General features: G+C 37.2%; 1 protein-coding gene across 2 annotated transcripts in view; it reads right to left on the bottom strand.

The window, feature by feature from the left end:
- Positions 1-3,073: 3,073 nt before the first annotated feature.
- The window catches only part of ELAPOR2 (endosome-lysosome associated apoptosis and autophagy regulator family member 2), a 182,602-nt gene continuing 157,870 nt past the window's right edge, over positions 3,074-27,805 (bottom strand). Inside the window, exons 19-22 of one of the 2 annotated variants that reach the window (XM_054564617.1) lie at positions 23,591-23,717; positions 18,551-18,729; positions 17,395-17,560; positions 3,074-6,058 (exon numbers count right to left, since the gene is read on the bottom strand). In XM_054564617.1, coding sequence (XP_054420592.1) covers positions 5,999-6,058; positions 17,395-17,560; positions 18,551-18,729; positions 23,591-23,717 — 532 coding nt within the window. In that variant the 3' untranslated portion in view covers positions 3,074-5,998. Of the gene's footprint in view, positions 6,059-16,760; positions 16,891-17,394; positions 17,561-18,550; positions 18,730-23,590; positions 23,718-27,805 lie in introns of those variants that run through there. The other variant, XM_054564616.1, reaches the window with a different exon arrangement.

Genomic DNA, 27,805 nt, shown 5'->3' with positions numbered 1-27,805 from the left:
TGCCTTTAAGAAGCATAAAGACTATGAAGTATTCTAATGAGGGAACTATGAGTGAGGAAGACAGTGAGAGGAAGGAAGAGGAGAATCAAGGATATGAGGGACTCACAGGCTAAATAACCAGGGCCTAGTGAATGAGAACATGCTGATATTATTTTCCAAACATCCAGAAATAATGAGCAGGTGCACAGGGAGCCAAGAGGACTGGCCATGAAGGAAATAAAGTGAGTCAGATATTAGAAATTTGCTTTTTCCTTTTGCATGCATTTGAATCAGCAACTAATCAATCTATCCAAAACTCATGAGATGCTCGAAGACAACAGTGTTCACCTGGCCCTGAATTTTCATGTTCATATAAGAACCTGATTTTCAGGAGTGACTAGGGAAACTGGGTAACAGATCCAACAGAACTAGATGGCAGAAGAGATTTCTGCTGTCACTGAAACTGGCAGGAGTGCTGGACCAGTGTGCTCAGAATGAGCATCTGCTCAAGATAAAGGCTGAGGCATGGCTGATAGAAGAGAAAATAAAGTTAGTCCACTGATGGAATGTGACAGTTTGAGGAAGGCAATATCAGATGGGTTGTTCAGAGACACAGCTGATGCCTAAAACAATCAAATTGATCATGGATCTTTTTAAACAAGACAATTAGGCTGTGGGTGAATCTTGAGAAAACTGTGTTTGATAGCTGGGTTTTGATCTATGACCACTATACTTGTATTTCATTGAAAATGCATTCACTGACAGTTCTCGTCATTTTCCCCTTCCCTGCCACAAGCCTTGTTTCCAATTTCTGAGTGCACCATCTAACATGTGACCCCTAGAAATAATGTTTTAAAAAATATTCAGAGTACATACGGAAAATAGATGCTTTAAAATCTCTTTTACATAAGCCATTTCAAACAAATATGTTTGGGATTGATTTTTTTTTTTTTTTGCTCCACTAACATTTCATACTTCTAGAATATAAAACTGGTCCACCTTTGCAAAAACTTCCTGAATTTAAGGAACTCAAGCAGAATGATACATAACACTCATTTAAAAACATATCAGAACCTAGCAATATGGTAGATTATCCTTGGTTTTCTAAGTGTTTACATTTTCTGAAATGCTCTGTGTCCTCTCTAGTTTAAATATCAATAGATTCTCTTGCCTGCTCAGGGTTGTGGTAAAAATAGAAAGGTTCCATTTCAAGCTGACCACACAGAGGACAGATTAAGAGAATGGCTACTAAAAAAAGGAGGTAATTCAGGCAGTGGCCCTTGGCAGGCTTCAACTGCACACTTTCTCTCGGGTAGCCCCCTTTCCTCACTCATCTGTCACGATAGCTTTGGGTCTCAGAGCTCATCAGCAAAGGGCTGTAAGCATGGAGCAGCCAAGAAAAGTGAGGCACCAAGAGACGGAACACCAGCGCGGATTATAACCATCACAGCTCGAACCACGAAGGCCTGAGCCCATGAATAAGGCAATTATCACTGCTGATCTCAGACAGAAAATTTAGATTTACACAATGCCCACTTGTTTAACTCATTTATTTAACCTAAGCAATGGTAATCAGAAACCAGCCATCTGAGATTAAGGAAATCTCACCCCCCTCCAAACCAAATTTACCAATATCCACAAGCTACTTTAGACAAAGCCCTTCCTCCAAAAATTATTAATGAGAAAAAAAAAATACAGCAAATTAAAAGCCTTACTGGGGCATTTTGTTCAAGGAAACTGGAGATCTCTTTCTTGACCCACCAATCCTTAAATGAATCCTAAATGTCTTTTGCAGCTCAGTGAGCCTTAAAACAAGATTAGGTAAATGTGTGTGGATGGAGGTGAGCCCTGCCCGAACGCACGCAAAGGCCCTCTCAAGTGCTGGGGCTCAAGAATCTACCCCGAAGCTACTTTGTGTGTCAATATCCCCTACACTTCCATGTTATTTCTAAATCCATTTACCTTACTTGGCAATAGGTGCCATAGAAACCAAATGAGAAAAGGCTTTTTAAATTAATCTTGCTAGTTTACTTTGAACCAGGCGACTTGCTTTAGTTTTGTCAGTTGCTAACCAATAACAATAACCAAGTCCAAGAACTATAAAAGGAACTCAGCATCTGAGGATCTGGCTTTGTCTTTAACTATTGATTAAATCATCCAAGGGAGGGTGATAAGTTATTTTCTTCTTGCACACCTCTAAAAACTTGAGGAACCTTTAAGGTGGTAAGCTCCTAAAGTACGAGGGGCCTGTGTGCAGATTCTTCTGGACAGTTTTGCCTATGGATCGCAGTGATCTAAACAGGGGGCCAACGAACCAGAGCCTGCAGGTCAAATCCTGAGCTAAGAATGCGGCTCTCCATGTTTAAATAGTTGGTGGGAAAAAAATCAAAAGAAGAATGATATTTCATGACAAGTAACATTTAAACAAAACTCAGATTTTAGTGCACATAAATAGCTTTATTGAAATGCAGCCACACCCGTTGGTTTGTATATTGTCGCTGGCTGCTTTCATGCTATAATGGCCATAAGGAGTTGCAAAAAAGACCACACATCTCCTGTAAAACTGAAAATATTTACTATCTGACCCCTAACAAAAAAAGTGTGCTGGCTTCTGATCTAGACAATTGCAATAGTAATATCAATTGACTTCCAATTATTCATCCCCATAATAAAGTTTATTTCCTTAATTTATGATCCTAAAAGAACACATCTGAAAAATGTTAAACAAAAACAAATAAAAATCCAGCAAACCGTAATACCTGGCCAGTTACTGTGAACTCCATTTTAACATCCAAAGAGTGAGTCAGTTGTTGAGACTTTTTTATTGTTTTAAGTTTATTCCCAATGGGACTTTTTCATTAGGACCACGTTAATTGATAATTTGGAACTCTAGACCTGAGAAAATATTCTAGACTACTATACAATAAATGTGATCATATTTTATGTCCTCTGAAGATCTACTCAACATATCTTTTATGTAAAAAGATAAATGTAAGCAACTCACTGATTTTAAACTTGCCAATGAAGTCATCTTCCCACCCTAACTCCCAGGAAATTTACTTTCATGAGGAAGAGAAAAATAATCTGCACATTAGCCTCCCATTAGGAATAACCATGAACCACAAGAAGTAGTTTATTGATATAGGTCAATGGACAGTTGAGCATATTGATCTTGAAAACCATTGTCAATCATGATCCACCACCTGGAAACCTGGAGATCCCAGGTGGTAAATGACTGGACCCAAGCAATTCTTCCATTAACCATTTAACCCACCTTTTCTCCTTGGGAAGAAAATAATGACAAAAGTCTACACAAAAATACTATGAAACATTTTTAATCCTGGAAAGAACTTGATTACCAGTAACCAAAGAGAGGAAAAGTCAACAAGAATAAAATTCGGTCTTTTAAATCAAGTGAACACATATCAAATTGCTCAACATTGTTAAATGGCATGATATGATTTATCCATAGAAGTCATGGTCTCATCCAGTGAAAAACTGATTTAAATATATTTTGACAGAGTGCTAAGAGATATTATAGGTGACAGTTGACTGACTTAATAAAGTTATTTAAGGCTTCAAAACTGTGCCTTTTAGAAAAATAACGAATAACTTATTCTACCACTTGGAGAGGGGAAAGAAACAACAAAGGTCAAGTAAAAGTCATAGAAACATGATTAATTTGTTTATGCCTTTTCAGTATTCCATTGAACTTTGCAAAGACAAGACTTAAAATTAAAGTGAGTTTTATAGCCAGGATTGGTCTGAATATTTTCCTCCTAATATTCTTTCTGTCATACCTCTTTAGTGCTCAGAATAAAATGACAACCACTGGGATCCAAAGGAAAAAGGTAGCTCCATTCCAAATATGGGACTGAGCTGACAAAAATCTACTTAATATCTAAAATTAGAAATAAATAAATTCTTCAATATCAACTACATTTTCAGAGAGTTCATTAAAATTTAAGGCATTTTGACATGTCAGAAATTTTAGTCCAGTGACAGGAGAAGAAAAGAAGCTACCTGGGAGCAAATCCCAATTATCCCTATGGCTTGGGACATGCACGTTGAGCACAGCCAAAGTTCAAGAGAGAGTGACAGGTGACTGTGCAGAAACTTCCTGACTCTGTTCAGTTGTACAACTTCACCAGGGTTCTTCTATTTAAAAGGGAGCATTTCAAATGTATTTTCACTCTTCTGTTTAAATTTTGAAAGGCTCATCAGCACTGTTAGCAAGATAAAAATGAGCAATGCCAAAATAACTTCTTCTTTATAATAAAATTTTAAAAATTAAACATGAAAAAGGTTTGGACTTAGTGATGCCCTCCCTGAATATCACAAACAACAACAGAATAATGGCAATATGCTCATGAATCCAACAGCACAGATATACACAAGATAAGCATTCATTCAACAATAACCATCCAGAGTTTCACCCACCAGCCAGATAAATACAATTATTTATTTTGCTCCAAGTTTCCACAAAAATAAAGACATAACCTGCTAAATTGAAAGTTACAAGTCATACCTCATCTAAAGATACAGGGCAAAACATTTCAACAAACCCTGCGCATGTGCCCTGCTTCTCTTAGCCAACCACGGGCCTTTTTAAATATGTTGAATAAGGTCTATAAAGATTACTACTAATTGGAAACAAACCAGAGCACCTTAGATCATCACTGGCCAGGAAACTCCCCTCTTTCTTAGTTCTAAAACAATCAGGGTTTACACAAGGTTGTTCAAATCCAACTTCATTTGAACTTCTTTTAACAAATAATATTTAAGACATGCTAATACTAGTAATTTGCCTGTCACAGGAAAGATCAAATTATCTGGATCACTTTTGAATAAGAACAGCAACACTTATTTCATAACTGCTTATGGTACAACCACATTCTTCTTATGAGTACAATTATAATCAATTTTCCAAAATTGAATTCCTGCCTTATTTACTCAAAAAAGAAAAAACTTCCATGGAAGCCATAATCCTCTAAGTCTTGTAGCAGAACAATAACCATGTAACCTTTGACGCTTGACATAGGGCAAATATCCTGCTGCCTTTTTCTGGAGACCACAGAATTATTCTGATAGGTTTGTACAGCTATCTGTACTTGTATACAAGTCACCCCACTTTATTCCTCATGATTTTGCAAGGTCATTTGATAAAGAAGCTCTCCCACTCATTTTAAATCATGCTTCAAGCATTACATAAACTGTTTTAAACCATTTGACTTCTATGATAGTGTCACTTGATTGTATTCATGGAAAGTCAAGGTTTCTCCTTCCATTTTTATTTTTTAAGATTCCTTCAACACTTCTAGTCAAGCTCATCTTACCAATTCCAACAAGAATGGAATTTCAAAGGCAATAGTAAGTTTAGATAACTCAAGCACATGCTGATCCTTCCTAAAAATTACTGCTTATTTAGGCTTCTGAAACCAAGATACCCTACGGAAAAATGAAAAGCTTATTGTCTTTTTTGTTCATCATTTTTAATTTTTAAAAAAAGATATTTTAAGGTCTTGTTAAGAAAATAAGTAACGGGAAAAAATAACTATACCTTTAAAAAGCTTTCAAATCTTCCCCAAAAATATAAACAAAAGAATGACAAAAATGGGGTCACAATGCATATGCTAACATCTGCCCTCCAAAGCACATTTTTTGTGTAGAATTATAAAGAATGAAAGTTACCCATTGATTATATGGCATGCATCAACAGTGCACTGGTGGGCTTAACCTTGGTTTTCAGTTATGTGTGTATATACAGATAAATCTCTTCCTGAGTTGAGCTTCATCTTCAGTTGAGACCCAAACCATTTGCTTTCCTATTTTTGGCAAGATACTTGACCATGGGATAAGGCAATCAAACATTTCAATCTCCTTTCCTTTTCAGCAACATGGCCCTCCTCTGTAACATCACCAACGTGCCAGGTACAAGGACGGGCTCTAAACTATGGTCCTGTAAAACTAGAAAGCGGGTTTCTTTGTTCATTAGTCTGAAGGCTACAGCACAGTCTTTTCATATATTTGGAGATCTTGAGGATTTCAGCTGAACAGATTCAAAATGGTCTTCTTTTTCCTATAAAGGAAAAATATTAAAACAAAATCAACTCACTAAAATTCCAGTAAGATTTTAGGATCTTACATGTCCAGAAGGAAAGTCCTGGCATTTAATTTTAATTTATGTACCTGCCACTTGTGATTAAGATTTTACATTTAAGTAAGGGTGTCAGATATAAAACAGAGAGCCGGCCTGCCCCAAAGGATGCTTCTGATATCCAAAAGACAGACAATCCAAAATAGAAGTAAACACATGATTGCAATAGATACCAAAAGATGTAGCTGTGACATCTGACCTGAGTGCTGATATAGACAACCTTGCCATGCAAATTGTGGACAAAATAGAACTGACAGAAACTAAATATTCTCAAAATAACATAGGCTAACTAATAAGAAAGAGGACAGTAGAAAATAAACAAGGCAAATTTCAATAATATATAAGATCATTTGTATTAGAAAAATCTTTTGGGTATATATATGTCAAAGATGTTAGAAACAAGTCATCTTAGTTAATAAATCAAAATTTGACTCAGATATATCCCTACTGGTGTGTGTTATATGATACATTCAAAATGTAGCCTGTTATACTGCCATTTGTGACAACATGGATAGATCTTGAGAACATGACGCTAAGTGAAATTAGTCAGGTGGAAAAAATCAAGAACCATGATTTTACTCATATGTGGGATACAAAACTGAAAGCAACAAATGAACAAACAAGACAAACAAAAACTCATAGACACAGAAAACAGCATGGTGGTTACCAGAGAAAAGGAGGCTGGGGGTTAGTAAAGGGTAAAGGGAGTCAAATAAATGGTGACAGAAGGAGAATTGGCTTTGGGTAGTGAATACACAATGCAATATACAGAAGATATATTACAGAATTATACACTTGAAACCTATATAATTTTATGAACCAATGTCACCCCAATAAACTTAATAGAAAATAATTTTAAAATGTAGCCTATTAAAATAAAATATTCTTTAATGGCAAAAAAAATAAGAGGTGCGATTTCTCCCAATGTTTTTACTGTTTACTCTCAATGTTTTTACTCTCTGAAGGCTGCTGGAATGGGACGGGGGTAGGAAGGGGAGGACTATGCTATCAAAAGAAATAAAGACGAAGAGAACTCAATTTACTTTGAAAACAAAGGAGATAGGAGGCAGACCAGCCCTAAGTGCCACTGGATGTGTTCTAAAGTAGAGAAGTAAAATGAGAAAACAACAGGAAGCTGACATTGAGTATCTGTCAGGAAAAATAAGGTTGCTTTTGTGTTTTTTCTCATTTGAGTTGAGAAGCCCAAGACTTCAGTCAAGCTTTAAGGCTACCGAGACAGGATTATAGGAAAAAAAAAAATCACAGTGTGAACACCAACATATTGCTTTTCCCAGCCTTTGCTGCGATGACAATTCCCTGGGAATGCAGACTGCAAACCTCAGCACTCCAGCTCGCTGGGTCTGTGAGAGCTTGCCTGAAGTCTCATGTTTACCAGACTTAACATTTTTGGAATAATCATTGATAATTCAAATATTTATTAAGCACCTGCTGTGTTTTACAGGAACGAGGCTAGACTTTAGGGATACAAAATGTCTGCCCTCAAGGAGCTCCAAGTACATTACAGGAAAGAGCTTTAGGGTATCGCTATGAACTAGAAACGAAATCAGATTTTGTGGCCTTTCCTTGGGAGGATTTAATTCATATGTTCCCAGGGGAGGGTAGGTAAGACCTGTTGATTATCCACAAGGCAATATTTAAAGTAAACCATTGAAAACTCTTTATAAAATCTTATTAGCTTCATAGGGCTTTAATTGCCATATCTTGTGTTTACAGGGGATTTTGCTTGTCACTGAAATGGTGAGATATATGTGTGTGTAGTTAGCAGTACTAATTCACTGGGTCTTCCTGATGGCAGGAATTGTATCTTGTTTATTTTTAATTCCTAAAACATGATCCAAGGCCTAGCGCATGGTTGGCTATCAATGAATGGTTATGAAAATGTATGAAACATCACTTGTAGAAGGAAAAACATTGGTTTGGAACTTGGAAGATGTGATTTCGAATTCCTATCTAACTCTCTTGGATAAATAAGTGAACCTCTCTACGTCTCAGTTTATTCATGGATTAAATAAAGAAGCCATACAAAATGTATTTTTAAGTGCTAAATTCAAGAATCTACTCAAGATTCAACTTTTCCAGTAGCTCCCCTTTACATTTTGACTACACACCTTACTGTACTCCCTTCTCCCCTGGGTTCCAAGAGACCCTACTGAATGTTCTTGCTATACTGGAACATCGTGTGTGTGTGTGTGTGTGTATGATGTGCATGTGTTCTCCACCATAAACTAGATCATCTCTGAGATAAGAAACTGTGTCTAATTTGACATATTACCAAGACCTAGTGAAGCATCTCACAAAATGTCCCATAAATGACTGTGACATAAACAAATAAAAGGAAAAATTTTTTAAATTTTAATTGCAAAGAAAAGTCAAGAAAAGCAGATCTATAAATAAAACCCCACAAGTCCAATACATTGGTAGGAAAACACCAACTTAGGCATAGCCTTTAGACATGAGTAAGGATACATAAGATAAAGCAAAATTTATATGACACAGAAGTTAGAACAATTAGAAATATTTTTGCTCCAAAACCATGCATAGCAAAAGTTTTTAAATGGGACACCCAATAAGACTTGTGCAATGATATTCATAACATATTTATTCATAGCTAAACACTGGAAATAGCATAAGTATCCATCAACAAGAGAACAGATAAACAAATTTTGGCATAGCCATAAAACAGAATTCTACTCCAGAATAGATAGGAATCTACTACAGATTAACACAAGGTGGATGAATCTCAGAAACATTTTTCTGAGTGAAGGAAAACTTACACAAAATATGACATTGTGTAATTACAATTATTTCCAGTATAAAACAGGTAAAACTAATCTATAGTTTTAAAAGAACATTACAGTAGCTTCCTTGGGGGGATGAGAATGGGGACTGATTGCATGCAAAGGTCATGAGATTATTTTCAATGGTGAAACTAATGTTCTATATCTTAATAGGATTGGGGATTACACAGGTATACGCATTTCTCAAAATTCATCAAGTCACATATTTGTGATGTGTGCATTGCACTCTATGTAAACATTTTACCTTAAAAATAAAGTTGTTTAATTCTTTCATCAATTATATGTATCCTGAAGTGCTTAGGGGTAAAATGTATTAAAGTCTGCAACTTACTGTGAAATGCATTAAAAAAACTTGTATTCAAAAGTAGATAGAGGAATGGTGATATTAGAAATATATGATAAAGCAAATACAGTAAAACTTAGGTAGTAGGTAGGCTATACTACTGTATAATTTTTAATATTTTCCACAATATTTAAATTTTTATTAAAATGATTTTAAATTATTATATTGACTGAAATTGCTATTCGAAACAAAACATTGTACAATATACTGACCCTTCTGAAAGAGAAAAACTCTATCCTGCATCTTATTTCCTATGACTGTTTCTAAGAGCCCTTTCAAGTTTTTCAATTCTCTAGCTATAAAATAACAACAGAAAAGGTACTGCCGTAGGAGGAAACACTTAAAAGTTTATGTAGTACTTAATCCACACTCTCCCCTGAATAGTTGCCACTTATTCTTTCAGATTCAGTTTAGAAGTCCCTTTCTCTTAAAAATCTTCCCTGGCACCTAAATGCCTCTTTCATTATAAGATAACACCCTTGCAAATTGGAAAGCATGAGATCAAATTAGGTGAGAAGTCTACGTGACCTGACGATGGGAGGTAATTCTTACCAAGTCTTCTGCTTCTGCATGTGTTGTGAGGAAGACAGTGGTTGTCCTTTTTCTAGATAATCATCTCAAAGATATTTATAGTAACAAAAACTCTTGGATGGTACAGATAATGTCTTCTACCAGAACAAAGGAAAAGTCTGCTTACAGTCCTGAAAGCTAGAGAGAGTGTCTCCCGCTGTGAAGCAAATGGCAGACATGCATACTGCCTCGTATAAAAGATTCAGGTTCCCCAAGCTAAGGGCCCCTCTTCTAACCTGTAACCCACCTTGTGTACAAGAACCAAAGCAAACAAAGCCATTTGGCTATGGCTGTTTTTCTGAGTAATAACTGTATTTTGTCTCTGAGGACTCAGGAGACTCACACCTTCAAACGTGTCCATGAAACTATGGTAAGTTAATCTGTTGGCTAGTAAGTAAAATGAAATTTTGTAACTTCCACAGTTCTTCACTGTTTTGCTGATGAGGATGGGAAATTGACAGAGAGGTGTCTTTCTGGAAGAGGAAGGATGACAGCCCCCCACACTGGTTACCAGTATTTGAGGGAAGCCCGTGAGAATTGGTAGCAAACATCTTGACCAAAATGTGTGGTAAACAAGGCAAGAAAATGGTCCTCTACTTCATTGCTTGGACATGAAGAGGAACTGGAAAGAGGTTGTAGACCGAGTACTGAAAAGTGGGTTGAAAAAGTTCACAGTTCAGCTGCCTAAATTGTGACCTGGATGTTGTTAATTCTTCTTGGGCCAGAGGGCTTCCTCACCAGTTAGGCAATCAGCTTCAGGTGTGCCCCAGGGTAACCACTAATACTAACATCCTGATACTAACATCCACTCCTTTAACAATAGTTACAGAGACATGCACCTACAATGAGCATTAAAACAAAAATGAAGTCCACTTATGGGTAGAAGCTAGGTGGATGTTTAGAATTTTGTCTGGTTCCCTTTGGAGGTGATTGTGGCCAGGACTCATAAGTAAGAATGGCAACAGCTAGGCGATGTTAAGGCTCAACACCTCTTGCAACCTATCGTGCCAACTTTGGATCCATTCAAAGATGACAGTGAAAGGCCTCAAAAAGAATGAAAAATAAAATAAAAACCCTCAGAGATTTTTATAGTGGGTCCTGACTGCATAAGCTGAGATTTGGCTTTCTATGGGGAATTTCGCTGAGACTAATTCCCACAGGAAAACTTAGTGTGGCAATGAAGAGTGTTTGACCTCTTACTGGGTTAACAAGGTGGAAGGTCTGGGTTTACAAGGTGGAAGGTCACTGGAGAATGAGAAACTGACCCAAGGGAATCTTAATAGATTAGTATGATCAGCCCCACCCTGGAAATTTTTCCTGCTTTTTATTTTAAAACTGGGCATTAACTGAGATGGTATGATGTTGGAACAAGAAATAAGGTAGATTCCTTTAAAAAAAAAAAAAGACTACAATATGTGACTCAAGCCCAAATCAACAAGAAGACTTACAAATTCAACAAATGGGGTTTAAGCAAGGGTCGCCATGGGAAAGGGAAGATAATGTGACCTAGTGTGAGGGGATCTACATGCCCATTCAAGATGCTGTTGTTGCTGCTTCTACAGCTGAATATATAGTAGGAATTGATAATACATGCTTGTACTTCCTCATCTCATAAAAGCCAGAGGAGACTCCCCTGATCAAGAGCAGCCACATGGACAGAAGGGCTAGTAGGATACCCCAGGAGTCCTAACTCCTCTGCTATTTGCAACAAATGTGAGAGTCAGAACTATACAGTCATTCCATGAGGTAGACAAATGCCACTTCTGACACCCAAAGTTGTCACTATATAAATGATGTCTTGTTGGTGTCAAGTCAGAAGCCTGTCTCAACAGCCTTGCCTGTGTTATCAGACTTCTGCCAGCAGAGATGGCTGCTCAACCCCCACAAAATCCAGGGTCCTGCCGACTAGCTTTCTTGAGACTATGTGGGCAGATCTGCAGTGCTAAATCTAGCCAGCAGAGAAAGAAAAATAAGCAGCACTTCACTGGGCTCTTTGCAGTTTTGGAGATAGTATGGCTTCACTTGAGTATTCTGCTTGTTCTTTTTTATCAGCTAATCCACAAAGTGGTCTCTTTTGAGTTGGGCCCAAACGATCAGGCTATGCTAAGAGCTGCCCAACAAGCTGAGTCATGCCCTCTACCTCAGTGGCCTCAAACTCCAGTGACCGCTTTGTGATACAGTTCACTATGATTAATGATTTTGCCCATTAGAGACTTTGGCAACAGGAAGCAGCCTTCACCCAGAGGTGTCCTTTGGGGTTTTAGACTTGTCACCTCTTTGACATGGCTACTCTTTAAAGAACAAACTGCCGCTGGCTTGTTAATGAGCTCCTGTCAAAAGAGAATGCCGTTTTCATGCATACCTTTTGACTCTATATCCTGACAGTCCCATTCATGGTGAGTCAACAGGTCAAAAGAGCACAATAAGCTTGTCAAGTCCAAGTGGTATATTGAAGACTACAGCAGGTCTGGCCCCTGCAGCATCGCAGCCTCACTTAAAAGAAGGCGGCATACCCTTTGGAGGAAACTTTATCCCCTATCTCACTGATCCAAACAAAGTCACTACCTCCATGGAGCCCTGAATTTACTGATTTCTACTCTGTATGTCTGGGCCTGGTTCACTGATGGTTTGGTTGAGCTGAAACACAACGGTGCCCACAGGCTGCTGCAGCTATCCGATCTCAGTAGCAGGTATGCACAATTGAAAACCTATAAGATTACTCAGCTCCATGGGCAGAACCCAAAGCCATTCTCTTGCTTTTTTTTTTTTTTATTAATTAATTAATTTTTCCAAATACATTTGTCTCTGCCTTCCCCCCACCACTTTCCCGTGCCCCCTTCCTCCTTCCCTCCCTCAGCTCTTCCCCTTTGGTTTTGTCCGTGAGTCCTTGCTATATGTTCCTTGACTTGCCCCTTCCCTTCCCTTTCCCTGCCCCCCCCCTTCCCTCTTGTCTCTGTTGGTTTCTTTTCCTTTCAGTGTTGCTGGTCTTATTTCCCTTGCATCTTTGTTTTGTTGGTTAGATTCCGCTTATCAAAGCCATTCTCTTAGCTATGGTCAATACATGTCTTGATAAGACATGTTATGCTTTTACTGACTCAAGCTATCACCAGTCAATAAACTGTTTGGTCTGACATTTGGGAAACCACAGACTGGCATATTAGTCACCCTTCTTTGGGAGAGCAAACCCTGGAGATAAATCTTAAGTGCTGATCAAATCACCTGAATCACCCATGTGGGTGCCCACAGTAAGGTCCCATCCTCTGGAAAAGCAAACAGAATTAAGCATCCGATAGAGACCATACCAGGCAGTCTGCCACAAAAGCTGCATCGATCCATCATGCTGCCCAACATAGCAACGAGCCTGCCATCACAGACTGAGCACAAGGTACTCTATTTTTCTGATGCAGAAGTTACCAGGCTTGGGATTCATGCCAAAAGCTGACTGGTTTTTCTTGGCAAATGGATTCCATAAGACCTTTGTCCACCTCTCTGGGCTATAGGGGTGCCTCACAGCTAATGACAAATCTGCTTATTGTTCGTCACTTTATAGACCATTTGAAGTCTGACAATGGTATCCTTTTTATCACAAAAGCTACCCAGTAATGGGCTGAGAGTAGGGGTATTTGGTGGGTTTTCCACACTTCTGACCATCCAGAGGCATATAGTGCTACTGAGCATTGAAATGGCCTCCTCAAAAACTGATTCAAAAAAGATTTGACTCTATCTCCCCCACCTCTTCTTAGCCCGCACATCTTAATAAGGCAATTTGATTATTAAATGTAGATGTCCCCAAAAAGGGATCATCTCCCCTTGGCTACTCCATGAAAAGGGGAACTAGGGGAAAGATACTGATTGATTCTACATAAGATTAGATACATTATATGAAAATCCAGGATTCTGCTCTGACCACGCCTGGGTACGATGTATTATTTACCCCAACAGCAACCTCCAGGATGCATCTGGTGGTAGCTGCTCCAGAAAAGAGCCTAGAAGATTCAAATATAATTCCAGTTTAGCCACTGTATTATCTTATTGGACTCTTATGATCCTAGGTCAAAAGGGTAATGACCGCTTGATTGAATACACTGCTCATCAAGTCCCCTGTGCCTACACGGACAAAGGTGGGGGACACACTGGGTGTCCCTAAGTATTTAAAAATACCCTTGTCCCTCTTTCACCTGAATGCTCTGAAAAATAAGTCTATATAGAAATAAGGTAAAGTTTTAGCTAATAGAACAGGACAGATTGATTTTGTGGCAGAAGGAGAACAACAAGGCAGTCTGATAATGAAGCGCCTTTAAGCTCTAAGAGGCCTGAAGGATGGAGGAAATTAGCAATCATGTTTTTTAGGGGCACCCTGTCCCCTTTTAATGAAGGAAAATGCCTTAGTGTTCCTCTCTCAAACTGTTTTAAGTGCCTTAAACTTAACTGATTACTGGATCTACCATATCAACCAGAGGCTCTAACAACCATTTATTTGCCATTCTCCTTAAACCTACTAAGAAATCTTTCAGAAACAGCACAGGATGGTCCCACTTTGAGTTCCACAGCTCAGTCATGCTACGAGGTGCACAAATATCAACCAGTTTGTGGCACGGACAAACAGGAAAAATGGGATCAACTACACTAGGGCAGTCTCCACGAAGACAAGGAAGAGACACAATTATTTAAGGTGAATTAGGAACCATGAAGCAACGACGCTACAGGTACTGTTAACCTGTACTGCCTAACTGTGTAGGTAGTACTTGGTGTCCCTGACAATGGTAAATGATACTTTCTTTCCAGATGCACCATGCCTTGCTTCCTGCCTAGAAACATGGCAGCCTGCACTTCTATCCTAGGAGTGGTCACATTTCAACTATTCATGGAAAGATCCCCAAAAGATCATGGAGCTCTTAGACAACTACAAGGATCTTTCCAAAAGGAGACTCTGCATTACTTGTTTTTTGTGCTCACTCTATGGGCAGTTAATTCAATTAGAAAAAGTGGTACAAAACTTCTCTGCTTTTAGCTAAAGGAAAGAATGACACCACTTCAGACTTGGAGGGCATTCAGGTTAGTATCAACTCACTGTCCACACGCTGCTATGGACAAAATAATTGTCCTGTATTTCCTCCTTGAGGACCAAGACAAACTTTATGCCAACTACTAAAATCGTCCTGGATTGTCTTGTTAAATTGTCATCACCCTAGATAAAAAGGATAATGACGACTTATGTGACTGCACGGCTCACCAAGCTCCCCAACAATGGGCCAAGCTGACCAAAGCGGGAAATACACTGGGTCTCTGTAAACTTCTGTAAACTCCCTTGACCCTCTTCCTCCTGAATCTTACAGAGTAAAGATCTCAGTGCCAGTGAAAAGGTCTCAGGCTGAGTAGAAAGGTCAATATGGGGATTTAAAGAAAAAGCCACCTAGCTTTCTAAGGTAAACCTGGATCGTTTATTGGATTTGTTCAGATGGTTGGGCTTGGGCTCTTAGGGTTATGATTGAGGTTAATAATTCAGATTGGCCTCATCTTGCTGGTTGGTGTCCTGTTGGTAAAAGCTTTACTGAAGTTGCTGTATGAAGCAAATTGACCAGATTTTGATTCCAGCCTCAGTCAGATTAATCACAGTACCCAACGGAGCGCTATACTAATGGAAAAATTCGCCAGAAGCCAAGATGGTATAGAAGCGAAATTTGATTATGGTTGAGAGACAATTCCCCATGGTTTTCTTGCATTTCTGCATATCTTATGAGGGAAACACTGACTTCCCTTTGATTAGACAATCTTTTCAAGTATCTTTGTATGGAAAGCAGCCTTGGAAGATAAGGTACTGTCTCCTTCCAGAGCGAAGGACAGGCTTGCTTACAGTTTTGGAAACAGTGTCTTTCTCTGAAGCAATGAACGGGTGCACTACCTATCCAGTACAATGATAATTTGTATCACCCTTTGAAACAAAGGATAGGGATATTTACTGCCCATCCTAAAAGATTCAAGTTCCCAAAGCTTAGGGTTCCTTTCCTGTGCTGAGTGCCACTATGTGTGCAAGTCACCTGTTCCCATTCACATAGCCCTGTGGCGAGTGGGGCTTTGGGAACTGTTATAAATGCTGATATTATAGTTCGTGCTTCTGTGAGTACTAAACTGTCATTTGTCCCTGACCAGGAGTATCATGTCTTCTAAAGTGTCCATGAAACTGTGGCAGGCTCACTTGTTAGCTTGAAAGTAGGGTAAAATGTCAGTTCTTGACAAGCACTGCCTGCTCATTTTTCTATAGCAATAGTATCCTTCCTAAACTACCATATTAAGGAAAGAACTTCCTTAACTAAATAACCATGAGTAGAAGGGGAATATGGCTTATTTACTTTATTTTAAAATGATCCTCTATATTTACATCTTAAATTAAGAGAGTAAAAGGAAGTGCTTTCTAAAATATTTTCAATAACTGTCTTTCGCCACTTGTCCTTTCTTCTGAAAATCATTTTAAATGTATTTTCTTTCTTCTGTTTGATTCTGTTTTCAATCCTGAGTGGATGAACTGATAACTTTTCATATTTTAAGTCAATGATGAAGAATGTCAATAAAATGTGCTTACAAATAATATTTAAGGCTTCATGTTATCTGTTTGAATACAGCAATCATTTCAAAGCCAACAAATGTGATGGCATCTGATAAGGTACACTTAATACCTCAACAGTTTACATAACTTTTATTGTTTCTGCATGAGGCAATATCATTACAAAATTTTTTAAAAGTATGAATGAACATGAGATCTTTTATTAAAATTTTTCTTTTTAAATATTATAATACATCATCTTTGTGAAAATTCAAACATGACAAAAATGTATTACTTTAGCCCTGACTGCTGTGGCTTAGTTGGTTGGGTGTCATCCTGCAAAGCGAAAGGTCACCATTCCAATTCCTGGTCAGGGCACATGCCTGGGTTGAGGATTTGGTCCCCCGTCAGGGTATACACGAGAGGCAACCGATCGATGTGATGTTTTTCTCCCTCTCTTTCTCCCTTCCTCCCCCTCTCTCTAAAAATAAATAAATAAAATCTTTTAAAAATGTATTACTTCAAAGAATAAAGATATCCATTAGTTCAAAACTGCCAAAGAGCAGCAACTGTTAGTGGTTTGCTATGCAAATACTAACGTACAAGGAAATGTATATTTAATAGAAGTGAGATAGTCCATGTGTTGTTTTCATTTTATCTTGGACCTATTGACACAGATATTTCTATCTTTAATAGCTACAGAGTTATACAGGATTCCATTAGTTTAATGAATGGAAATTTTTTATCTAATTCCAAACTCATGGTGTTTAAGGTTGTTTCTGCTTGGTTAACAAGCAAAAACAATGCTACAGTGAATAGTCTTGTATTTACATCCTTACAAACCTCTAAGAGCATTTTTGCTGGATAAGTGCTGATGGTGATATCGATATGCTGAATAACAGGGCTTGCATGATACCACTATTAGGTTAATATGGCCCCTAGTTTATAAATGCACAGTAATACCTGGTTAAAATTTTGCTCTCACCTTTGTTGCCAAGGATTTGAGTTTTCCCAGTAGTGACTGTTTATTGGAATATACAACTTCCTCTTCATTATCTTCTCCTTCCATAATAGCACAACTATCCGCAGCAGGGAGTTCACACTCTTTTGAGTTAGTTGTCATTACTAATTTGGAATATTTGTACTCCAGTCTAAGTAGTAGTAGATAAATAGATAAAGTGGAGGTTTAATATAAACCAATACTTGTTTTAGGTGGTCATATACCAGCTCATGGAATGGCCTTGTAGCATAGGTATTCTACCAACAGAGTTTCCTCACCCACAGCTAACACACTATTATGTTCTCTGTTATCTACCAATTTACATACAAATCTTTTCCAGCATTTCAGTGCATCAGTTAACTCTATCACTATTCTACTTGACAAAATTGTCCAATTATGAACTTTAGAAAAAACAAAAAGAAACCTTGAGGTCTACATGCATTTTCTTAATTTATAAATATTTATAAATTTAGAAGCTAACTCGCTATACAGTGTTCCAAAGTTTAGGTCATAAGACTAAGACTACCAGACAGGCAATTGATTTGGTCTTTACTGTTTCTATCATTCATGCCTTTCTATTTAAAAACCCCAGATATTACAGTTGTCCTGACACATTATTATCATGTAGAACTCTCACAGACCCACTGACACATAAATCATTTTAAAAGAGTTAAATCATGTAACACATCAATAAAAAATCAGGACTCAGACTCAATATTCAACTCCAGGTTCTTGGAGTCCTTGACCAAATAAAGGTGATATCTGCTTATACAACTTTGCAAATATCTGCCCACATGAAACTAAAAAAGAAAAGTTGGGGCAAGAATACATCATGTCATGACAAGAAAATAGACACAGAGAAAAATCTGCCTTCCAATCTTAGACCTAAATAATCTGGACCCCCATTTTTATTTTCTATTAAATGAGTCTAATTAAATAACTTCTAATGGCCTATGATCTCTACATTATCAGAATAACAATTACTTCCACTTGCTTTCTTAAAGGCCTTTCCTATAATTCATCCACTAGGATTAACTTCTTGGGTCTCCAAGAGAAACTCTTGGATATAATGATTAAGTCTAAAATTTTCACAAAAGAGATCCTTCAGCTTTTATATGGCCACTCCAATGAGGTTACTTACTTCTGATTCTTTTTCCAGAAATAGCAAGTTAGAGCCACCAGCAAAACAGCTGTGAAAGCTCCCACACCTGCTCCCACTTTCAGCCAAAAGTCAACTGTTTCACATGTTGACAACTTTTTCTCAGGCAAAGAAATTCCTTTAATGCACCATTTTGGTTCATTCCATACATATAAGGTTTCCTTTAAAAAAAAAACATACACACAGAAATGACATGAGAAATAAGATGCAGAAGGAGAGGGGATTTGCTAACCCTTTATTCATAGGAGGCATAGAGGATTACTCAGCATTCATCTAGCAGAAGCTCCAGAGATGTAAAAGATGTATAGGAGATACAGGAGAGATGCAAAAGAGAGTGAATAAGGAAAAAAATGAATTAAAATGCAGCTAAACCAAATAAAATCATGGACCATCCGATCAGAAGGCTTGCTACATGCTGAGGAAGTTGAATAAAAATGACTCCATCTGGATATATCCTTTGGGCTATTTTCCTCACAATCCTGATGATCTCTGACTTCCGGTTCATGTTTTTAAATGAAAGTTTAGTTATTTAATATGCTTATAACTGGAAAGTTTTCACCTACCCATCATGTAGGCCCATTTCCCCTACGGGCCTCACCCCTGAGCAGAAGAGCAGTAGGCACCACGTGACAGGCAGGCCTTGGTGACTGGTGGAGGGGGAGGGACACGGACTGCATCCCTCTTCCTCATGCCAAAATCACTACCCACACCAGGTTCCCACTGTCAGCCTCCAAAAGTAGATGACTCAATTATTTAGGGCAATGTTTTTCAAAATGCAAGTTGCAACTAACTAATGAATAATAAAATCAATGTACTGGGTCTCAACTAGCAAATTTTTTTAAAGAGATAAAATGTAACAGATTAGAACTAAAAATCAGAGTATTGTGCATAGTTCTTGATCTATTTCAACATATGCAGTGGCCAGTAGCAATCTGCATCATGGTTATATCCTGTGACATTAAATGTTATAGGGCATTAAATTATTTGCTCATGGTGTCTCATTAAATTTTCTAGTGTTTGGTGGTCACTTATCAATACCCTAACACAAGGATAACACCAGAATGTTTAATTTGATTTTATACTCACGTACAAATTTTTGCAGTTAGTCATGAAGTGACTGATGTGCAGAAGAATTTTATTTATTAACTTTGAGAAAAAGTTTCAGCCAAGTTCTGGATAAGAACTTTCAGCATGTATTTTTAAAAAGTCAATTAAGCCTTGGCCAGGTGGCTCAGTTGGTTGGAATGTCATCCCATATACCAAAAGGCTGTGGGCTTGCTTTGTGGTCAGGGCACATACCTAGGTTGTGGGTGTGGTCCCCGTTTGTGGTGCATATGGAAGGCAACCAATCAATGATGTCTCTCACACTGATGTTTCCTGCTCTCTCCCTCTCTCTCTCTCCCTGTTCTCTCTCTCTCCTCCCCTCCCTTCTTCCTTTCCCCTCTCTCTAAAATCAATAAACTTACTGAGTGAGAATTTAAAAAAAGGACATTAAAATTAAGAATTTTTTAGTGCATGATAACTGTAATATTGTCATTAAATTTAGTGTGAATAAATTACTTTTAAAATGGGCCATGGTTTTATAAGAAAGATGAGGTGAGAAATGAAAAGGCATATTCAAGTTGGACTGCTGCATCTCCAAGTGTAAATAATGACAATTAAGAGAAAAATTTAACCCTAGTCAGCAAATGTTGACTTCATCTGAAGTACATTCCAACAAGAAAACAGACCATAAAAGAGTTTATACCATTTTATTAAATATCCAACAGTGAAAATAGTAAGCTCTAATGTCAAATGACAGTCTTTTTTTAAAAAAAGCATTAAAACTTTAAAATTAAAAAGATACTTGTAAACCTAGGATGCTTAACTTTTCATTACACTCCTCAAATTGTCAGTCCAAAAAACAAAAAATCAAGCTATTGGTAAAATTTCTTAGTCATTTTATAAACTTATAAAATGAGTTTATAAAAAGTTATAAAACTTAGTCCTTTTATACATTTCTTAGTCACTCTATTAAATTAGGAAGCCTTATCCCTTCATTCAGTCACATGTCATTGGCGAATAAGACAATGGCTGACAATACAGCTGAAAAATTTATCCTTCCAGCATGTAGGGATATTTAATGAACAGGGTGAAATAAAGTTGATGCTAAATTTAAAAACATTCCTCTTAGTGGTCATTCAGTTATCTCTTCAAATCTTTACTACTATCTGACATTTAGAAGTGATGCTTAATACATCCTTAGAACATGCTGAAGACTTTTGAGACCCAGCTTGATAAGAAAACTTTTATTACACATTGTGCAACCCTTTTAGCTTATATCAGCTATATGTGAAGGGCTTGTAGTATGTAATTTAACTTTATACACATCTGGATTATTTACAGAACTGGGGAAGTGAAATACAAAATGAAAAATGACAAAGGATGGGGCAAGAACTAGGGCAGAAATACAGTGGAATTATTTAAAACTTAAAAGATACCCGTAACATATATTTTGCAATCAGTGTTTTTTTCCTACCAAAACACTTCGGCATCCAAAGAACTCCTCCCTTGTTCATGGACATGATAGAAAACATAGTGAAAGCTGCCTTGTGTATTATATGCAGTTCATGGAAGAGCTGAGTTTTGGAAAAATTTTATTCAGAGATTGGAGGTAAACATACCCCCTTACTGCATCGCACCCACTTGTTTACTGTTGCCGTGGAATGCACTAAGCAAGATACATGAGCTTACAAATGGCGTTCACATTTTTCTAGTTGAAGCTTAACCTCATTTAGCACATACTTTCAAAATTGGCATCTAAGTATAACAAAAGGGCATATGTAACTGATTTTGGTATTTCTCAAATTAAATTGGAAATAAGCGGGGGATCGTATATTTCAACATGTCAAATACATCAAAGTGTTCCAAAAGATATTATTCTTAAGGTCAAAACACGTATTTAAAAAAGAATCACCTCACAACTATCTGTTCCTAGTATTTTTATAACATGTTGTTCAGAACTATTTCAATGAAGACAGTTTGAGATAAAATTAGAGAAATTGATGTAACTGCACTGTCTTAAACTTCAAATCACCTTACAGAATAGAAATATTAAATATTAAAGAACATTTAATAAAAGGTAGTTTAGCTTTTCAAAACTTTTGAGTTAAACCTGGTGGACAAAGAAGGGAATGCATCTTAGATTTTAATTTACTCTAGTAAGTGTATCACAGTTTTATTAGAGAAAAGGTAAAGATGAGTTTCTATAGCAAAGCATTAAAAGTATATCATTATTATTATGAGGGTTTAAAAGACACCATTTTTTCTGAACTTGGACTTTTTATCCTTGACCTAAAACATGTTAAAAACATGTTTAACATGTTTTAGACATGTTAAAAAGAAACTGGCTCAGTAGTCATTAGATGTGTGAGCAGCACTATTTTTGAATGCTCTAAACTGGAAGGAGCTATCTACAGGTAAGCACACTTGATGAATTAAATAAAACATTCTCCGATTTATGTTTTAGTGTTGTATATTTAGGGACTTTTCCATTTTGCATGAAGTTATTAAAAACATTTTGTATTAACGTTATGCTTATACTTTATCATTAAATATAAAAGTAAGTATTGTTCCATGAGACAATTTTATTTTTAGGCATGTCTGAGTTTGTACATGCATACTAGGTAGGTTTGTACAATGTTATTTCTCACTACAGGTTCACTGTCATTAAAGTTTGAAAAATACCAATTTAGAGAATTATCCTCTGTGTTTTTTTCCCCTCAGAGGTGACCAGTACTTCTTCCAAATATGCTTGAATGCATGGGATTGGGCAGGGGCTTTCTGATTTTTCACTCTCCTTCCCTCCATCCTGCCAATTACAAAAGCTTGGAAAAGACTTTCCTGGACAGAACACCTTCCCTCTGATCTCCTCATGCCATGGGCGCACCAGCACATGCCCCACTCCACGCTCACCTGAAGATCATCCTGCCCACCTCCCTTCTAGCTCTCAGGAATCTCATCAGAATCTCTGATCCACTGAAGCCTACTCTCCAATAGGGTTCCACACTGGTATTGATTAATTCTCGTATGTGCTTCTTTACTGTCACTTCAGTGGAATTTGGGGAGGGTGAAAGGTAAATAAGTGGTCTAAAGGAAGAAAAGTTTGTGTTTTTCATACAGGATGACAGAAGGTTGGCGCAGTGAAGTGGGCACTCTCAAACGCTACTAGTAGAAGTGCATACATATTAGAAGTATATGTATACTAATATGTTCTAATTCTAATATCTATACTAATACATATATGCACTAAGAAGTGCATACTTAGTAATATGTATCAAGAATTTTAAAAATGTCCATTTCCTAGAATCTAGTCAATCTCTTTATAGTAATGAACTCTAAGGAAATAATCAAGTTTCCAACACAGATGTTCATTACAGAGTTGGTTACAAAAAGATTGTTTTTAATTCTTCTCAACTGTCCAACAACAGGAGAATGTAAGGAGAACGTTCATCAATAACTAAAAGCCATGTTTTTCAAAAAAGTTTTAATGACAAGGGACATATATATTAAATGTAAAAAGTAAGCAAAAATATATTTGAACCCCAATTTTATTTTAAAAAACAGCAGAACTGAAGACAAAATGTACAGTAGGATCTTGACTATACATGTATATGCTTTACTGTTAGAGATGCTTCCTGTGGTGAGTCAGTTATCCATCCCCAACTTAATTATATCTATAACTGCATCACATAATCATATCTTGGTTTAATGATATCATATCTTTATTATCCAGGTAAATACCTGCAGCCTACAACTCCCTTAGCATAATTCCTTTTCCCAGTCTCAGTGTACATCTTCAGCTACCTGAGCATATGGAAGTTTAGCTATCAAATTTGATTTTAAATGCATATTAATGTCACATTAAGTGAACTATAAACTTTAGCCCTGCTCTTGAATCTGAGTTTCTATGATGTAAGCAATGTTAAACCGATCATTGTATCTTCAGTGAGACAGTTCCGCTTAGATAGGTTGGCTCCTTACCTGAAATCCTCTCTTACAGGCTCCCTCAATTTCATGAAAGTCATGTTCCGTGCACAGAGGGCAAGCTTCAGCACTCTCCCACAGGAAATAGAAGGTACACCCATCACAGGTGCCTGCTGGACACTTGCTGAAATAAAAAGTGAAAAACAACAAAAATGACAGCTTTCTTAATACATTCAGTCAAGTCCAAACAACACTTTTGTGTGTACTGCCTACCAGGAGATAATGTGTGGATACGAAGGAAATACGCACTAAAAATAATCTGAAGGAGACAAAACCACAGTGAGATACCTCTTTGCACCTACTAGGAAGGCTAGAATCAAAAAGACAGATAATAACAAGTGTTGCGAGGATGCTCTCATCCTGGAACCCTTACACACAGCTGATGGGGATGTAAAATGGGGAAGGTGCTTTGAAAGAATCTTTTTGTTCCTCAAACAATTAAACAGAAGGTAACCATATGATCTAGCAATTCCACGTCTAGGTAAATACCCAAGAGAAATGAAAATGTGTTCACAAAAAATTTGTACATGAATGCTCATAGCAGCATTATTCATAACAACCAAAATATGGAAACAACCCAAATGTCCATCATCATTAAGCTATGGATAAGTGAATGGATAAACAAAATGCGGTATATCCATACAATGTAATATGACTCAGCCATAAAAAGGAATACAGTACTGATACATGCCCCAGCTAGGATGAACCTCAAAAATATTTTGCTAAGCGAAAGAAGCCAATTAAAAAATTCCATATTTTATGTGATGTCATTTGTACTAAAATCCATAATAGGGAACTCTGTGAACAGAAAGTAGGTTAGCGGTTGCTCAGAGCTGGAGCTGGAAATGGGGCTAGAGTATAAGGAGATGATCGATAAAGGCTACGGGGTTCCTTTTGGAGGACGTTCTAAAATTTACTATATTGATGTTTGCACATACCTAAATATATAATAATCACTTAATTAGATGCTCTAAATGAGTGAATTGTATTGGTATGTGAATTATTTCTCTATAAAGCTTTGGGGTTTGTTTTTTTTTTTTCATTTAAAGGAGAGACAGGCACAGATAATGACCAAAAAAAATGCTTCAGGAAAGTTTCTTGGTGGAAGTGATGCCTAAACCAAATCTAGAATATTCTAGAATAGTAGGAGTTAGCTAGAATAGGAGAGAAGAAAGCAAGGGAATTCCTGCCAAAAGGATGAAATGAAAGATGAAATTGGAAGGAAGTACCAGCAGGTCATTGTAGCTGGAGCTTCAAGAACAAGGCCTCAAGTGAGCAGTGGGCACCCAGGTAGGCACGAGATGGTAACAGAAGGTTGCGATTCCTGTTTAAGATAATGTATATAAGCAAGGTGCTTTAGGGAGCAGAATGATACACAGGACCATGGTCCAGAGAAGGTGCAAAAAAAACATGAAGACAAAATTGTCTAAAGTGAAAAAACCAACAAAACCACCATGAAGTCAACACACAGCTCAGTGATGCAAATGCTTTTGCAGTCCTGGGTTTCCTCGGCCTGACGATGACTTCCTTCGAGATGTGGCTACACTGATCGCTGAGTGATGTGGGATGAAATTTAGACATAGGTGCAACCACCAGGCAGGCCATGAATGGAGACATTTTGAAACTCTGCTCTGTGGTGGGTGTTCCTATTTTTGTCAACTTGCCACTTTCATTTTAGGGGCAGATAAACACAACGTGGCTCAAAAATTAACCTGCTGCTACTGTGTACAGAATTATTATGAGTTGAAGGAAGAAGGCAGTTGGAAAAATTCTAGTGGGAATGACTGTTTTGTTTATGAATTCACTAAAACTGGGAAACCGTTTTTCTCAATTTGTCTACTACACTTCCCTTAAGTCAAGCCACGTAAATACAAGGCATTGCCCTGCAAACCTCCTTCAGACCTTAGCTGGTGCCAAGCACAGGTGTCCTGAAACATTGAATAGCAACAAGATAGATGCACAATAACAGGGAGAATAAAAAAAAAAATCCCTTTTTAAGACTTAACTTCAAATGCCAGAACTATAATTTTCATTCTACAAAAAAGGTAAAATGTCATTAATTTAAATGTCATAAATTTAGTTAATTAAATATATTGTTACTCTAAAATATGGACACAAAAAATTCTATGTGCCTAAAAATTGAATGCCTTGTTATATAACTATCTTTCCAAAGTGTCTGTGTGAACATGGCGGGACGTAAATAGAAGCCACGTGCCTCGTAGCATGCCGCAGAAACAGAGGCCCGCTATTGTCAGAGCTGAGAAGAATGGAGAACAGTGATTCTCTGGAAAAGCAGCTGAACTCTTAATTTCTCTGTTTGTAAAAACAGAGTAATAAATATATTCAGACTAATAAACCAAAAAAATTAAGGTAACTACAATAGATAAAAGCTATGTCAATTTAAAAAATTATTCCTAATGTCCACCTTCCAAATCAGTAAAAGCAACACAAAATTGGGAAAAATTAGGTGACCAATCAGAAAAATTCTTCAAGAATACAATTATTATTTTCTTAACAATGACTTGCAACTTCAAAAATTATTACACTTTTCTGATCACTTTGCAAATATTACCAATATACTTTCCTGCTCAATTCTCTCCTCCACAAATTGTTTTCTATTTTTTCTTTCCAACACAGAGAAGTTTTAAAGGGGTGTGGGGGACTGTTTATATTGGGAAAATAAAAGAGTTAAGTCTGTCAAAGTTTGAGAAGAAAGAACGCAAATTAAAAAAGAAGAAGAAAATTAATCGAAGTTACAAAAAGCTCTGGAGAGAAGGCTTATGTTACAATTCTAACTGGACTTTCAACCCCAGATTGTGTGTTTTTCATAAGTGACTCAATGCCCTTTCCCACCATCTCATTTTTGTCATTTGTCAAAAGCAGAATGTCTGCTATGGTGCTTTCATGGGGTGATAATAAAGGATAAAATGAAAGAACATTTTGGGAAAGTTTAAAGCACTGCAAAATATAAAACACAATTAACCATGCACATCACTTTCTAAAGAACTGGTAGAGCTACAGGAACAGAAAGAAAAAAATTAAGACATTGATGTAATTTATAAGCTGCCATGGGGTGTCAAAATACTACAATGATTCATTGCATTTCCTTGATAGACTTCGCTTTTTAAACGAAACTCTTAGGTTAAAAGTAGTTTAATTTAGAATCAATTCTTTAATTCTGTTAACGCAATGAATCATTTAAAATATGGAATATTCAAATTCAAGTCTTTGTTATAAATGTTTCAGAGTTTGAATCAGGCTTTCTGTATAAAACAAGTGTGTACAAAGCAGTAACAATTTTGATAGTGCTTATACAGAAAATAGACAAAAACATGCAAGAGAAAAAGTATGTTCTCCTACTAAGAAAACAAAAAAGTGAATACTAAGATAAATAAATGCTTTATTGCCAAATATGTGAAATACTTTTCTGTTGGATGACCTGTGTCACCACATCTTCCCCTCCTACCCCCATCTTTGCAGAAGTGTCACCAACTGTACTTCTTTCAGAACTATTGGTCCATGTGATCATCATAGAAACCAGAGAGTAAATGTGTAGAGACAGGACAAAGTCCCTGATCGCTGGGGCATGCAAGGGGATGACAGGGTGTGCTGTGAATTCTAGGTAGAGAAACCGTCTTAGATTCAAAGGACAGCCAGGCGAACCTTGACTTGGCTTGACTGATAAATGCGAAGGAGGCTTTCCAGTGTATTTTGTTTGGGGGATTGCCTTACCAACCGGGGTAGCACTGGCAATGTATAAGAATTCAGATGAATCTTTTTTAAAGAAGTTTTGTCTTGGACTTTAAAATAGAATACATTTCCTAGGGCATAGCTGAGCTGAGCTATGATTATTAGTGTCCTCTTTTAAATCAATAATCTTACTTAAAGCAGAATCTATTTGGTTCATAGTAAAAATTTGTGGAGAAAAATCTTGTTTCCTTTGGAACTACTATGACCTAATACTCCACCTATCATTCACTGTTGGGATAGTTGGCTTATTTCACTTAACCTAATGTCCTCCAGGTCCACCCATGCTGTCACAAAGGGTAAAATTTTCTTCTTTTTTATGGCCAAGTAGTATTTCATTGTGTAAATAAATACCATATGATTTCACTCATATGTGGAACCTAATGAACAAACTGAACTAATAAGCAAAATAAAGGCAGGCTCATAGAGAGCAGGCTGACAGCTCTGAGGGCTGGGAATGGTGGA

This window comes from Pteronotus mesoamericanus, unplaced genomic scaffold, assembly GCF_021234165.1.
Source record: "Pteronotus mesoamericanus isolate MK-2021 breed Mesoamerican mustached bat unplaced genomic scaffold, CSHL_Meso_final scaffold_85, whole genome shotgun sequence".
NCBI classification, from domain to species: Eukaryota; Metazoa; Chordata; class Mammalia; order Chiroptera; family Mormoopidae; genus Pteronotus; species Pteronotus mesoamericanus.
This window is presented reverse-complemented; position numbering and strand designations above follow the sequence as displayed.